The 15,041-nt window shown below is 39.8% G+C and overlaps 2 protein-coding genes across 6 annotated transcripts in view; one reads left to right on the top strand and one right to left on the bottom strand.

The window, feature by feature from the left end:
• LOC137277762 (F-box/WD repeat-containing protein 5-like) overlaps positions 1 to 15,041 on the top strand; it is a 424,418-nt gene that overhangs the window by 319,948 nt on the left and 89,429 nt on the right. The gene's annotated exons all lie outside the window — the stretch shown is intronic.
• LOC137277751 (CST complex subunit CTC1-like) overlaps positions 3,343 to 15,041 on the bottom strand; it is a 31,517-nt gene continuing 19,818 nt past the window's right edge. For all 5 annotated transcript variants that reach the window (XM_067809666.1, XM_067809665.1, XM_067809669.1 and 2 more), the window contains exons 16-21: positions 10,125 to 10,258; positions 7,958 to 8,192; positions 6,894 to 7,133; positions 6,002 to 6,149; positions 5,305 to 5,473; positions 3,343 to 4,815 (exon numbers count right to left, since the gene is read on the bottom strand). In XM_067809666.1, the coding sequence (XP_067665767.1) occupies positions 4,706 to 4,815; positions 5,305 to 5,473; positions 6,002 to 6,149; positions 6,894 to 7,133; positions 7,958 to 8,192; positions 10,125 to 10,258 (1,036 nt within the window). In that variant the 3' untranslated portion in view covers positions 3,343 to 4,705. The remainder of the gene's footprint in view (positions 4,816 to 5,304; positions 5,474 to 6,001; positions 6,150 to 6,893; positions 7,134 to 7,957; positions 8,193 to 10,124; positions 10,259 to 15,041) is intronic.

Here is a 15,041-nt window from a genome sequence, read left to right as displayed (position 1 = left end):
GACGTCTGGAAGATGTGCATACTTACAGTTGTGTGACTCTGACACAATGAGGGCCCCTTGGATCATGAGCTATTAGTGTGTGATCCTGACACAATCAGAGATGCCTGGAAGATGTACATACTTACAGGTGTGTTACCGACACAATGAGGGCCCCTTGGAACATGTACTGTTAGTGTGTGATCCCAACACAATGATGGTGCCACTTGGAAGATGTACTAACACTCTGAGATCCCGACTATCAGGGCATATTCAGTGTATGAAATAAGGCTCGTCCAACCAGCTGAGACAGGCTAGATTTCTGACAGTCTAAATTTACAGCTAGCCAGCCCAACGGTCTGATGCAAATTTTAGATGTTCCATATATCTGAGTGGTCTGGTTAAATCCATTTTGGGTTGGTATCATTTTGAAATCTGGTGTCTGGCTGGGATTTTGATTCATTTCATACACTGGCATGGCATGGTTCATGGTCGATCAGTGGTTGGAAAGCGTGGCACTGACTGACAAGATACAAAACGTCTACCTCTGCCCGGGTCACTTGTGCTGCAGTTATGGTCCTACATCCCTCTGCTGTAGCATGAACATGGTTCCAGGTGGCAGGTATCTGGATAAATTCAACAGCCATGTCCAAAGCCTTCCTTCTGTAAAGCAGCCGTGAATGACTCAAGAACAGGACACTCTAGGTTGTTCACGACTGCTTTTTGCATTAAATAGGTGCATTGGAGAACAGAAGAGAGACATTTTCGATACATATCTCATCATTAGCTGAACAGTTGTGTATAAGTTTCTTGATTCATGAGTCTGCATTTATGCTGCATTTGCAAACAAAAGAAATACATTTTGATTTTAATGGAAAATGTAGAAAAATTCAAATTTAGCTAATGAGTGATATATGATGGACAGAAATGTTGAATATACTAGTATCTTCAGTCAGTGGACAAACCATACATATGGCTTGCATTGTATCATGATTGCATGTGCTGATTTTCCATCTCACCAAAAGCCAAGGTATGCCTCTCAAACAGTTCTACCAAATCTGTTGTTATGAGGTTGACAGATGCATCGTGTGGGAACTTCAAAGTCATTGAATGCTGTTCAGAGGGTTAATGTAGGGTTAGTCAAACCATCCTAAGAAGTGGAGGGTCATTTGTTCTCATAATTTTCACAGCAATCATCATTATTGGTGAAGGCCATAATTATGTTCCTTTGTTCATACATTAGTTCTTTTGGATACTTATTTGGCTAATCTTCTCTAACACTTTTTGTTTGTATACTGTGCAAGTTAACATATTCAGGCCCCAGATATCTGACTATTTACTGACATTTGTATGACTTGGTTGACACATGTCATATTTCAGTTGTGCAGATTGATGTTCATGCTGTTAATCAGTGGATTGACTGGTGCAAACTCAATTATTTACAGACCAGTACCATATAGCTTGAATATTGCTGAGTGTGGTGAAAAACTAAACTCTCACTACAGAAATCTGTAAACATAATACCAAATATCCTGGGCCTAGATTTTCAAAGCTCTCTTGCTCTTATTGCTAAGATGTAAGTTAATATTAATGTATAGCACCAACAACCATCTTAACACTACCAGAGTTTTGGAAATCTGGTTCCTGGAATGAAAATTAATCTTTTCAGTTGATCATCCTCAGAGAATAGTCTATTCAATTATTAACAGACCTACTGAAAACTATATTGTATAAGTCTTTGAAGGGCATTTAGAAGTGAAATACATAAGAATGAAGATTTTTATGGATATCAACTTCTTTATTATAGGAACACCACATTTCGGAGTTAATGCTTACTCCTTCATCAGGTGATGAAGGAGTGAGCATTAATTCCAAAACTTTGTGTTCTCATAATAAAGAAGTTGATACCCATGAAAATCTTCATTCTTAAGTATGGGTGTAGTAAATTCACTAATGCCTGACAGATACCCTATATGTACGTTGACGTTGATCACTAAGTGATTTTGGTAATGCACTTATTGGGGTTGTATTGTTTAAAGACCTCTATATATCCAGTGGCGTTCAGTAAGTTTTAACTAAAGACTTCAATTGATGTTAATCTGACAGGTCTTAAATACAGTCTGAAATTATATGATATATGCTAGTAAGACAATTTAGGTTCAATGACAAGCTTATTTAGCAACTCTCAAAGTATGCATTGATTTATATGTTTCGGTATATGCACTATTTCAATAAAGAACTACAATAATATTTGTTGATTCATCTCTGCATATATATGATCATATCTTAAGTGATTTGTATGTGAATTGTACTCTGAATTGTGAAGTGTTTGATTGTGCCAATTAACCTATGGGGTCATGCATATCTGGAGTAGCGAAGGTCAGCTGAACAGACTGTAGAACTGTTTTAGCACATGAACACCTGCAGTTATGATATGGTATTGAGTAACGGACACTGTCAGTGATTTAAGGAATCTTCTCAATGTCTTGAGCGAAGTAACTCAAGTGAAATCTGATGCACTTTTGTATTTTCTGATCACCTCACTGATGATGATCATGATATGTGCTAGTGTTATCTGTTAACACACTGCAACCCATTTGATAAATATAGATATACAGTTGAACCCCGTTTACCCTGACGTTTTGGTTTCACTCGAAAATCGTCCGGATAGCAAGATGTCCAGTTAACTGGATCAAACATCCAAAAAGTGAAAATTATGTGAAAGCAAAAAATATTCATGTACGTATATCAATAAATCAACAGTCATTAGTAATAACAGTGAATCATCCTAACATATAAGTGTACCGATAATACATGATTTTCTTTGGAGATGTCCTAGGTGCCATCATCCAAAGCGATCATAGCACTAAGGTGGCCATAATTCCCATACCTTAACATAGACTTCAGACAGTCTTAGCGCTAAGGTGGCCATAATTCCCATACCTTAACATAGACTTCAGACAGTCTTAGCGCAAAGGTGACCATAATTCCCATACCTTAACATAGACTTAAGACAGTCGTAGCGCTGAGGTTGCTTTGTACAATGGCATCCTGTACTATATAGACCAGGTTTCATGAAGCGACCTTTACTAAGATTAACCTTAGCACCCATTCTTTAACATTGCACTAAAGTTACTTTAATTACTTTAATGTGTTGTGAAAGGAGACCCTGACTATCATCCAATAAGTGTTTCAGTATTCGCGTTAATGCAGAAACCTGCGTTTTTCACGAAAAATAAAATAATAGGACCATGCAAAAAGTATTTTGTGTGCGTGTTTTGGACTCATAGATTCTGATCCACGTAATTTTGAAAAGTACCCTAAAACTGCAACATACAGACAAACAATACATTTTAACATGAGGACTGAGAAGAAAAACTAATATATTTTTATTGAAAAATGTATCAACAAATCTACAAAAAGAAAACAATATAAGAATGACATTAAAAGTAGCACTAACTGCAGGCCTCAGGATACGTTTGTATCCCGTGTGTGTGATCTTGTAACTTTCATCTTCAGATCTTTGCACTGTCTACAACAAATCATATATTTATCAACAATGTCTGGACAGTCATACAGTCAAGTTCAGTACTTTATGTCTTAATTCACTAGTTGATGTGGCATACATTTGACTCATACAAATCAGGACACAATATGTTCTTGAATGTCACAAGACATCTTACTTAAAACATTCATTGATGTCACCAGACATCACACTCCACACAGTGGTGTCACCTGTGAGTCACCAAACATAAACTTCTATACCTTTACTTGGGAAGTGCTTTAAATCACTGGACATTGTGCTTCATACATTGTTGTCTCCAGTGTGTCACCAGCTATCACATTCCACGCAGCAGGAACTGCTTTAAATCACTGGACATTGTGCTTCATACATTGTTGTCTCCAATATGTCACCAGCTATCACATTCCACACAGCAGGAACTGCTTTTATCACCAGACATCCTGCTTCATATGCTGTTGTCTCCATTGAATCACCAGACATCCTGCTTCATATGTCTCAAGCAAATTACCAGACATAGTGCTTCATATGTTGTCTCCAGTGAATCACATGACATCATGCTTCATATGTTGTTGTCTCCATTGAATCACCAGACATCGTGCTTCATACATTGTTGTCTCTAGTGAATCACTAGACATCCTGCTTCATATGCTGTTGCCTCCATTGAATCACCAGACATCCTGCTTCATATGTCTCAAGCAAATTACCAGACATAGTGCTTCGTATGTTGTCTCCAGTGAATCACATGACATCATGCTTCATATGTTGTTGTCTCCATTGAATCACATGACATCATGCTTCATACATTGTTGTCTCTAGTGAATCACTAGACATCCTGCTTCATATGTTGTTGTCTCCAGTGAATCACCAGACATCGTGCTTCATACATTGTTGTCTCTAGTGAATCACTAGACATCCTGCTTCATATGTTGTTGTCTCCAGTGAATCACTAGACATCCTGCTTCATATGCTGTTGCCTCCATTGAATCACCAGACATCCTGCTTCATTGTCTCCAGCAAATTACCAGACATAGTGCTTCGTATGTTGTCTCCAGTGAATCTCCAGACATCCTGCTTCATATGTTGTTGTCTCCAGTGAATCAGTAAACATCACACTCCACACACTGGGAACTGTTTTAAATCTTCTGTTATAGCACTCCACTATGTTGTGACTCCAGTGAGTCACCAGACACTAGAGATATCTGTGAATCACCAGACATCGTAAGCAACCTCCTTCAGATCCATACACTCAAGCTGCAGGTAGGGTAGACAGCGGGTCTCAAACATGGCATTGGCCTTTACACTGCGATAGGCAAACTCTGCAACACAATGTCACAATTCCAATAACAACCACAATGCTATAGAAATACAATGGCTGGCATTACATATTACTACTTGTAGTGTTTCCTCCAGAGCGTTTTAGAAGGGCACTGCGCCCGGACCTTTTTCACTGCGCCCTGCCCGGTACTTGCTAGTTGTGACGGAGCTCAGGAACAGACTGAAAGTCAGCAACTGTAACAAGCATCTTATGATCAGCCTAAACACTGACAGCCACAATGACACTGACTTGGAAGCTGTTAAAAGCTTCATGAGAAAAAAGCAAAGGAGACTGTACCTTAATAATACATGAGGCTCAATCTGGTCATTTTGTTTTGGTTTTTATTGTGGTTTGTGCCCTTTTCAAACTAGGGTACCCTTTTCTGTAGAAACTTCACCCTGCCCTTTTTGTTGTCTGGAGGAAACACTAACTTGCAATCTCTCAAATAAGATTCTACTTCTGTTTGTGACACACTGGGTGAGTATCTCACCATCTTTTTTCATCAGGTTAATGTCAAGGACACCCGACCGCCATGTGTTCTGTTGGCCATGTTGAAAGACTCGATGTCTGAGGACCATCCGACATTGCCGTTTGACATGCTGGCTGTTGCAGAGTCGCATCAAGAAGTTCTCCAGCACAGACTCACCCTCTCCCACAAACTGGAAAGTAAGGTTGGAAGCTGTGATCAAGCTACACCATTTTAATGATCCCATTCTTGTGGGGCTGAACTAATTCTGTCCTTGTGAGATCTTCTGCCTAAAAGAAACAGTTGGATGCGACTTTCTCCATTCAACAAACTGCCATGTGACTACTTATACAATTGTTCGTCTCTGATTTACACACCTTCATAAGCTTCTTCTTTCACAATACATAGAACTGGTAATTGATTTCATTGCCTCCCGAATGTTTAGAGCTAGCCACTTCAACCTTAATTAGAATGATCAAAACATTATTATTCATGAAAATACAAGCAAATAATCAGTTTGTTGTGATCCTGTTATAAATGTTTTTCTTATTTTCATTAAGAAGTTGTTTAATCTTGCATGGTCTCAGTCTAAATCAAACCAAAATCAAAACATGTTTCCTACTTCCAGTCAACGAAAAACATGAACAGAGAACCAGGATTTCATGTTTGAATTGCATCAGTTGTTAGAAATGCCAGTTTGTATGAATGATCTGCCATATACCTGCTGCATGAAGACTTCTCCCTGCTCTTGTGCGACAACCTCCAGGTGGCACCACTGTTCCACTGACAGACGAAGCAAACGCTGCACATTTTCCGGGCAGTTTGAAAATGAAACCACAGCTGGACTTGTTCCATCATCTACCAGGATACTGAGTGTGTGAAAAGCAATATGATAATTCATGGATAACACGTCCAGGGTTTACTTGTGAGAAATCATAAAGAACGAACACAGCTCTCAATCTTTATGCAATGACTGTCATGATTCTATGTTAAACTATATGAGTTACGACCAACTCAGCCCTACAACAGCTATGAATGATGACATTCTGAATTGTGCAAGTGCACATGGACATAATGTGAACCATAATGATTGAATTATTTAGCGTACAGGGAAACACCAGCTTATAAAACATCCACTTTCACTTAAAGTTTGCTCATACACCAGTTCACTTTAAATGCGGCTTTGTGTGGCCGTGTGCACAGAGCTCAGGTCACAAATCAGTTGAAGTAAAAGTACACTGGAGAGTTCTTGGATGGCTGACTGTGTTCAGCCGTTTGACGCCTGAGTTTCTTGGACTTCAGGCCTGCCCTATAACAGTGCAATACTTGTGGTCTCACCGTAGGTGAGTGAGTTTGTTGAAAATAGGCTGTGTTCACCCAGCTGAAAATGGGTACGCAGTGGGATACGTCATGTGACCTAAGTGTTGTTTGTGCCATGACCATACTAACGAATGTGGATATGCGCGCATTATAGATATGCACTACTATATGTGACACAAATACTTTCAATATGTTGTTAAATAAGAGTGATGTTATACTAAATATAATAATGATAAAAGTAATATGTTCTACTGAATATTGTATACTTCAGTTGAAAGCACAACTTGGCCTACCTGACTTTAGCACTGAGATATGTGTCGGTGACAGTACAAGCCTGGCTACTACAACCAGTGGTGGTGACGATGCTGCCACAGGCGCTGCAGACACACTTCAGACACAGCTTCATGACGTGGCAGATGTAGCAAGTGGACGTGAACTCAGCGCTTGATGTCGGACACCGCCATATGTCTATAATGTACTGATGGGGGACTTTCACAGTGTCTCTGTCCTGTACAAGACTGTTTGTGGTGGGTCTGAAACAAGATGTTAGGCATGTCTATCTGATGTATGTTTACTCTCACAGTCGTCTCAAATAAATTTTGACAAAATGGCTAAATAACTTGTATGTTGTATTATGGTGAGATCAGCAATATTCACCTACATAAACATTGCTTCCAGTTGGCATCAAATCTGGATGAGGCAAAGCTGTTAGTTGATCATCACAACTGATTCCATCATTACACTAGGAAACATCATCATCAAACAAATCACGTCCTGGTCATACGCCTTGGTATTATTTACTTTTGTGAGTTTGATCGACCAATTCTGACCCAGTTGCCCACGGGTTGATATTAATCTGACATCTTGAAAAGTGTCACAGCAGATACAGTCAGGTTTTGACAATTCACTCTAGGTTGTTCACTGGTGATGAGGGGAACATGGGGTGATGTGCCCTCTAAGTTTGTTCATGTTCCCCTCATCACCAGTGAACAGCATATTTATCTTACTGAACACCTCAATGTTAATTTTGAATTGTTTGAAGCACAATTAGATTTTGCAGATGACAAGGAAAAACAATTTAGAGTTAGCTCCCTTGCCTTAATTTGAATTTGCAAACATCAGTAAATTCTGTTTGTCATATGTGATTCAATGTTATTCAAGATAAAGAACTACTACCACAAAGGTACCAAATGAGTCTGGAATTCCCAGCAGGGTATATTGAGAAGTTACTCACTTGTAAGCAAGGAACATGGAAAATACTAGAAGAGCATCCAGCCAATCACAAGAAAACACATTTATGCATGAGGTAAGTTATTCATGTGTGACACCTTCCACTCCAGGCGCAGGAACTACCTACCTGTGTGAATCTGACACCTGGAAAAATGCCACAGTAGACACAGCTGTGAACTGACAGTACACATTCTCAGCGCGAGACACCTTCCTCTCCAGGCGCAGGAACTCTACACCAGCACCAGGCACGAGTCCAAGGGGATACGAAGATGTCGGGAGGTTCATGTACACAGGTATCTCTGCATCTGACATCAGACTCCGCACTTGCAGGTATACACACTGGTCATCAAGTACAGACACACCTGGCAATGTGCACAAGGTGCTCCTTTCATTACCAATATCACATAAACATGAAAACATATTACCTTTCCATGACATCGAAATGACTTGTTTGAAAATTATGGTTGCACTATGATTCTGTTAGGTAGATTCTTGTGATAAATGGGGCGTTGGGATAGTCTAGCGGTTAGAGCATTTGCATATGGGTGCAACGTGAAGCCCATTTTTGATGTCCACCACCATGATATTGCTAGAATGTTGCTAAAAGCAGTGTAAAACTCAGTCACTCTTACGATAAATGCTGTTCCAGTCATTCAGATTGAAGACACATATTCAGGTGGTATCAGTCCATTTTTAAGTTTTACTAGATATGCTAGAGACACTGGAGTTGAAGTGATTATATGTCATTAAATCACCCTCTTTCTGTAGGTGACCTGGTTATCATGTAACACAAGGAGACAACTACACCCTGATTCTAGTTAGTATGAACAATCATTGACTTGTAGGTAAGTACATGTTTGCCTTTGTCACATATTTTACAGACAGGTGTATTCAAATACATGACCTTAAGACCAATTGTGAACAATGATTTCATCTCTAACTTGCTACCAATAGATGCTAAGCTTCTCGTCATTTTAAATAGCAGTGTTAGCAAACAAATTAATGACATTTAAAGTGATATCATTCCAAACATGATACTATTAGCAATATATCTGACAACTGGGTCCAAAATCAGTAATGTTCAAAAACAAATACTTGCCACCATTGCCATGGACACCTGGGATGTATAACTACATATTACATGGGAAAAGTATGGTTATAATGCCTCTTTTTCTTTGGAAGGGAAAATATGGCATTAGATCCAGGGTGACATTATAACCAGGTAGGACAAGGTGACAGAGCATATTTCTCCTCTGATGAGCCTCGAAAGACTGGATAATCCTAGCATACAGGGGTGCCAGTCACTTGTAGGTGGTAGGAAGTGTCTTGTCACTTTCATTATCCCATCAGGGATTACAAGACTACTTAAATGAGTACATTAATGAGTTTGATTAATTAATTTGAGTCAATTAACAAATTAATGTATGTATGATACTTGCAGTCAGTGTAACAAGCATTATTACAAGCTGAAAATGACTTTTGTTCCAAAAACCTTTGACAAGTGGCATTATATCCAGTTTGGCATTATAAGCAGGGTATTGTGTGGGCAGGAAATCTGTTCTGGCAATGCAGAAATAATATCTGGTGGAAGTGCGGTAGGAGCCATAATCATAATCAGTATCACCTTTGATTGTATCTACTATCTTGAAAATGTCAATTCTCCTGAATCTTAATCTTCTATGCAGATCAAGGTCATATTTTCTAAAGGGTTTCACCTTCCTCTAAATATACGATTTCTGTAGAACTGTTGTCTGTCATATCAGTATTCAGCTGCTGCCATTAGAGGGCTACTTCTGGCCTATGCCTGCTGGGTAGGTGGCGTAAATATAGAGCTATAGCTATGTCTATGATATCGATACTAGTTTTATGTTATGTCTGGGTGCACATTTTACATACACTTGGACTATGCATATAGCTACAGGGTGGCATTATAGCCTGGGGCATTATAGTCAGGGTGCTCTGTGTTATTATTATTAGCTGAAACTTGTTTTCTCCTAGCTTTGAAATGCTACAAGTGGCAGTCTCAGTGTCTCAGGTGAAAGAGGTAGTTAATTCAAATTTGCAGTCATTATCACAGCTAATGCTTACTACTTACAGATCAATTCCATAAGCACTTGAAATCTCTTTCACATAGAATTTTTGACACATTTTCAATGAAATGGCATGATTGGCATTTGAGAAATTGGGGAGTCTACACCAAAACATCGCACCATATACTTTGTTATTGAAGAATGTTTTTAAAAAGTATCCAGATGGATTGCATCTGTGCATTTCTTGTAAGCACTTTGTCCTACCTAGCTGCTGGTTGACCTGCTGTAGAGAGTCACTGGGCTTTGACTGTCGGTGTAAACCTGCCTGGGAGGATGTCTGAGGCCGATGGGAGCGGGAGATAATTCTACCCCGTAGGTTCACCTGAGTCTCACAAAAACTGAAAAATATACACGTTTAGGCTAGATCTTCATCAATCATAATGCATTCATCATTCATATAGAAAAATCTTGTCACTCTGGGTACTAGGTAAGTCCCATTATGTATATGACAATAGTATCAGAAGTAATACAGGGTGTTAGCACTACAACTACCTACGTTAATTTTTTAGGTATGGGAGTTACGATCACCTTTGCACTAAGACTGCTTTGAGCATGGACTCTGATTTCAAGACTAAGATGGTTTTACAGTAAACTACTGCTAGACAAATATTAGATGATCCTACGCACTATATGCATTTGTGACAAGAGAGGCGGTACAACGAGTTGGGCGAGTACACTTGGCTGCTACAGGTAGTTTGACGAGTATGCATGTGCAATACATGCTAACCGTGACATGAAATCAACACCGCATATTCCTTCGAATGATAAGACTGCAGTTTCAGGCATAAGATACTGATATTCCATGCTAACCTTTAGTTAAGATGAAGACAAATACATGATTGGGGCATTGACAAGCATTTTAGATATTCAACAACTTTGTTAAAAAAAACCCAGGAAAATGTCATTTGCTTCGTGAAATGGATCGGTGGTCCTAAACATATTTGCTCAGTATATTGTGTTGATTCAATTCGTTGGGATTGTACCTGTTCCCAAATCGAGTGTGCTTTAACAATTCATGCGTGAAACGCACAGGGGAAAATGAACTTCTCGATATTTATCAGACAACCTGTCTCCCTCTTGTTTCAAGTGGATCGTTCTGTAGGGTGTTCCCAAGTATGCAAATTGGGGTCATTTGTCAGGTCAGGGATCATCTTATCTTATATGTGTTTACCAGTATGAATTTTCCAGTGTCTTGGTTTCACTGTAGTGTCACTTGTAATCAATATTGAGGGACTTGTACGCCTAGTTCTTTTTCAGCAGTTAATATTTAACATCACATCGACAATATTTCAGCCATATCAGGAAGAGACCATTCAACACTGAAATGAAATATATGTATATTATAACAACCTGTCGATGAAGGACATTAAAACAGCTAGAATATCACAAGTAAAATCAAAACTAGCATGGGAAGTTAAATTTAATGTCACTATTTGGACAATACAATATATAAACAGGCTATAGATCGCCACAACACAAGGTAGATCACGAGAGGAGGGACCATGGGGACTCCTTTTGTTACCTACATTGACCCTATGATTACACGATGCCATTTAGAAAGTAGAAGAATTTGAACAAAGTACTAGAATTTGTACTTTACTAAGAAAATGTTATCCCAAATATGACATATGTTACATGGACCCTAGATGGATTTACACAATCCCTTCAGCTGCTGGCAATTGTTGGAAATGTTAGCCACAATTAACATACAAGAATACTCTGTCCTGGTAAGTTTAAATTTACTTCAAAAGTTTTGGGACTTACATACCCTCTCAGGAGGACAATAATTTTACAATACTTCAACCCCCTTTGAGGGTACAGCCACAATCAATCTCAGTTATTACTCTAAACTACCAATAATAAAATATTTTATTATTTACAAGTCACATAACAAATCTAATTCGTTTAAAAAATGCAGTAATTAAATGAGACCTGACATTATTAAAAAGATCCTTTGTAGTTTGTGATTTAAAATAGTTATCCCTTGTAATGGAATATTCAACAGTCAAGCAAGACATGCCTGACCGTGATTCTTTCATCACAAGGGATACAGAACGGAGGATCCTCATCTTTCAATAGGTTTTCATGTGTATATCTCATATGACCAATTTGATATCGTTGCATGATGACCTCTTCTTCAGAAGTTCCTTGGGGTACATATAAGCATTTTTATGTCCATTAAAAATCCCACTACAGTTTTAACCACAGGTAGCTGGCATTTTATATACTTTCTCATGTTTGCATGTTAAGCCGGTGTAATTTGCTCAAGCTTATTTCAGCAATTAGTTTTTGCATGTGCACAAACATATTGCCACTGTTTTGCTGCAGGTGGTCGTCCCCTCGGAGAGACCTGACCCTGGTGAAGCCTTTGCTCCATGTAAGATTGCCCAGGTCCAACTACACATACTGCCTTCACTTGTTAGAGAGGTTATCAACCCTCTCTTGTTGGGAAGCAGATCAGTTTGATTTCCTGGAGCTACTCGATGGAAGAGGATGCATTGTTTGACTCCCCAGTGGTTGACAAGTGTGTTTATGCCTCGACTGGTCAAAGGTTCAGCTGGCCATAGCCAGGCGTCAGCTCGTACAGGTCGCTGCCTGGCGCTGTTCACCTTCAGTAATCTGGTGTTGAGATCGGTGTACCATTTTTTCTGACTCTTACCCAATGTCCCTTTCAGTGGCTGACTGTCTATTTTCCTGCAGGAGTGGGAGGCAGTCACTTCGTCCACACTCAGGGATGGCCATATACCACAGTGGAAGCGAGACCCTCCCATTTACTCCGTGATTTGTCGCATGCTGGAGCCAAACTCTCAGAAGGCAAACATACTCCGAGCCAAGGTCCAGTCTTTACTAGACAAAGGTGGCACCATTGGGCCAGTAAAATCAGGAGTTTTGCTCCACTTATTTCTTGGTTAACAGGAAGGACAGACGGTTCAGACCCATACTAAATCTCAAGGGTCTAAACATCTTGATGGTGGTACCGTAGTTCAAGATAGAGACACTGCATTCATCTGGGAAGGCAGGGGATTGGTTTAAGTCTATAGACTTCCAAGTATACCTCCGTTTCTTTGTTTGATGGGAAGTGTTATCAGTTTTGCATGCTCCCCTTCAGCATCTCAACAGCACCAAAGGTGTTCACCAGATTTATGCTCATACCAGCACAGGTCGCCATGGCCCGGGACAAATTTTGTTACCAGAACCTGGATGACTGGCTACTAAGGGCTCTCATCACCCCCTTGAGCAGAGAATCCACACAGATGGTAATGGATATTCTCCCCAGGTTAGGTTGGATTATCAACCTCAAGAAATCACAGCTGGCCCCACTCACGATCTGGTTTTCTTGGGGGAGAGATTCCATACCTAGCAGGGTCTAGTGTGCATGTGTTGGACATGCGGAAAACTGTTAAAGGTCACATGCAACGTAAAACACAACTTTGCAGATTCTGGTACCTTTCGGTATGCCCTTCCGAAACAAATCCTAAAAAATGCCAATTCAACCTATAAAGTTAAAAAAAATGCGATGAAAAAAAAGCCCGCGAAATCAGAGTTCAAACGTTTCACTAAATTCCCCCCAGCGCTGGGGGAAAAACTGGTTTCAACAGCTGTGCTGCGCTACGTCCATAACGCATTCACAGTGAATAGGTCCGCGGAGCTTGAAACAGCATGCATGCCCAGCGTCTGAGGTCGTGAGCAGTAGTCTAATCTTGGTTGTGTACACAAACAAGTAAATAATCTACTCGTTACGTAAAAAAAACTTGTTGATTGTGGTAAGCAGTCTCTGTCACAAAGAAAGCTCAGTGTCTGGTTTATTCACACCTATATGTCTGCCTGCCTGTCCGCTAAAGACAACATGCAGTACACAGCTTCAATCATTGACCACGTGCAATTTGAACTTAACACCTATCAGAGTATACGACATAAAGAAAATAAGTTGATTTATGACTCGTGCACCCGAGTCCCATCTCTGCCACATTATGTAATTAGGCACGTGTGATACACGTGACATGTTTTTATGTCTGTGGGTTGCAAACAAACTATATTCACTTTTTTCGGATGACTGGATCTGATGGAAACTGGTGCAAACTCTTGTCAGTTTCAAGTCCTGCCTTGTACTTGGACAAATGACAGATTCCAGCCACGCAGTAGTTTACCATCTCCACTGACATGATTTTTGATTGGATCGAGTGCAAATTCAGAGAACATGTATTTTCAAAACCCAACATCTCTATATACTAGTACATTCTTCATGGATAACGACTTGTTTTAGTGTGTATGATTTTGGGTGACAACAGTATATGAATCCATACTGAAACAACGCATCAAGTACACAAAAAGAAGTTGTTATCCATAAAGAATCTTACTTTCTTGTGACTCGCTATACTTCTAAAATGCCCATCAAACAGATCATCTTTCTGTACACACAATGAACCCTCAGCAGATCAGCCAATGAAACAGCCAATCAGAATCCGTCGTTACACTTGAGTGCACATCCAGGTGCTAAGACTGGGTTCGGTCTCCCTAGGGCTTCGTTTCGGGGGAAGTAAGCACAAGTACAAAATATTGCACTTTTGAATCACGATTGTACGCTTATAATTTTGTTCATTTGTTTTTTTAAAAGCAGCAATGTACATTATATGTCATGAATAAGTGATAAATGTGTTTTAATTATGTTTGATTTTTTGGTTGCATGTGACTTTTAAAGGATATGAGAACTGAGGGCATCTGTAAAGGTAAAAAGTTTTTTTGCTGTTATGGTGGAGGGCAATGCTGGTCATCCTGCCAATCCACAAACCCTCTCACGATAGATAAGGTCAGGAATTTGTATGGCCTACAGTTCACAAGGGCTTAGCTCCCCCAGAGGGATTAAAAGCTCACATGGTTCAACCAGCAGCCACGTCGAAGGCATATGCTGCTGCTCTGCCCATTGAGGTGATCTGCTCCACGGTTATTTGGAGCCGGTCAAGCACGTTCATCGCTCATTATCAGCTTGACACATACGTGAGCATGCTCAGTTTGGCCAGTCGGTCCTCCGCAGTGGACAGAGTAGTGCCTCTCAAGTCGCTTTATGGACTTGGTGTCGGGTTCTATCCTTCCCCATTTTATCATTGGTGGTATCTGGTGGTA

Source organism: Haliotis asinina, chromosome 3, assembly GCF_037392515.1.
Source record: "Haliotis asinina isolate JCU_RB_2024 chromosome 3, JCU_Hal_asi_v2, whole genome shotgun sequence".
In the NCBI taxonomy this organism is placed as follows: Eukaryota; Metazoa; Mollusca; class Gastropoda; order Lepetellida; family Haliotidae; genus Haliotis; species Haliotis asinina.
The sequence above is the reverse complement of the archived record's forward strand: the minus strand, read 5'-3'. Positions and strand labels throughout refer to the sequence as shown.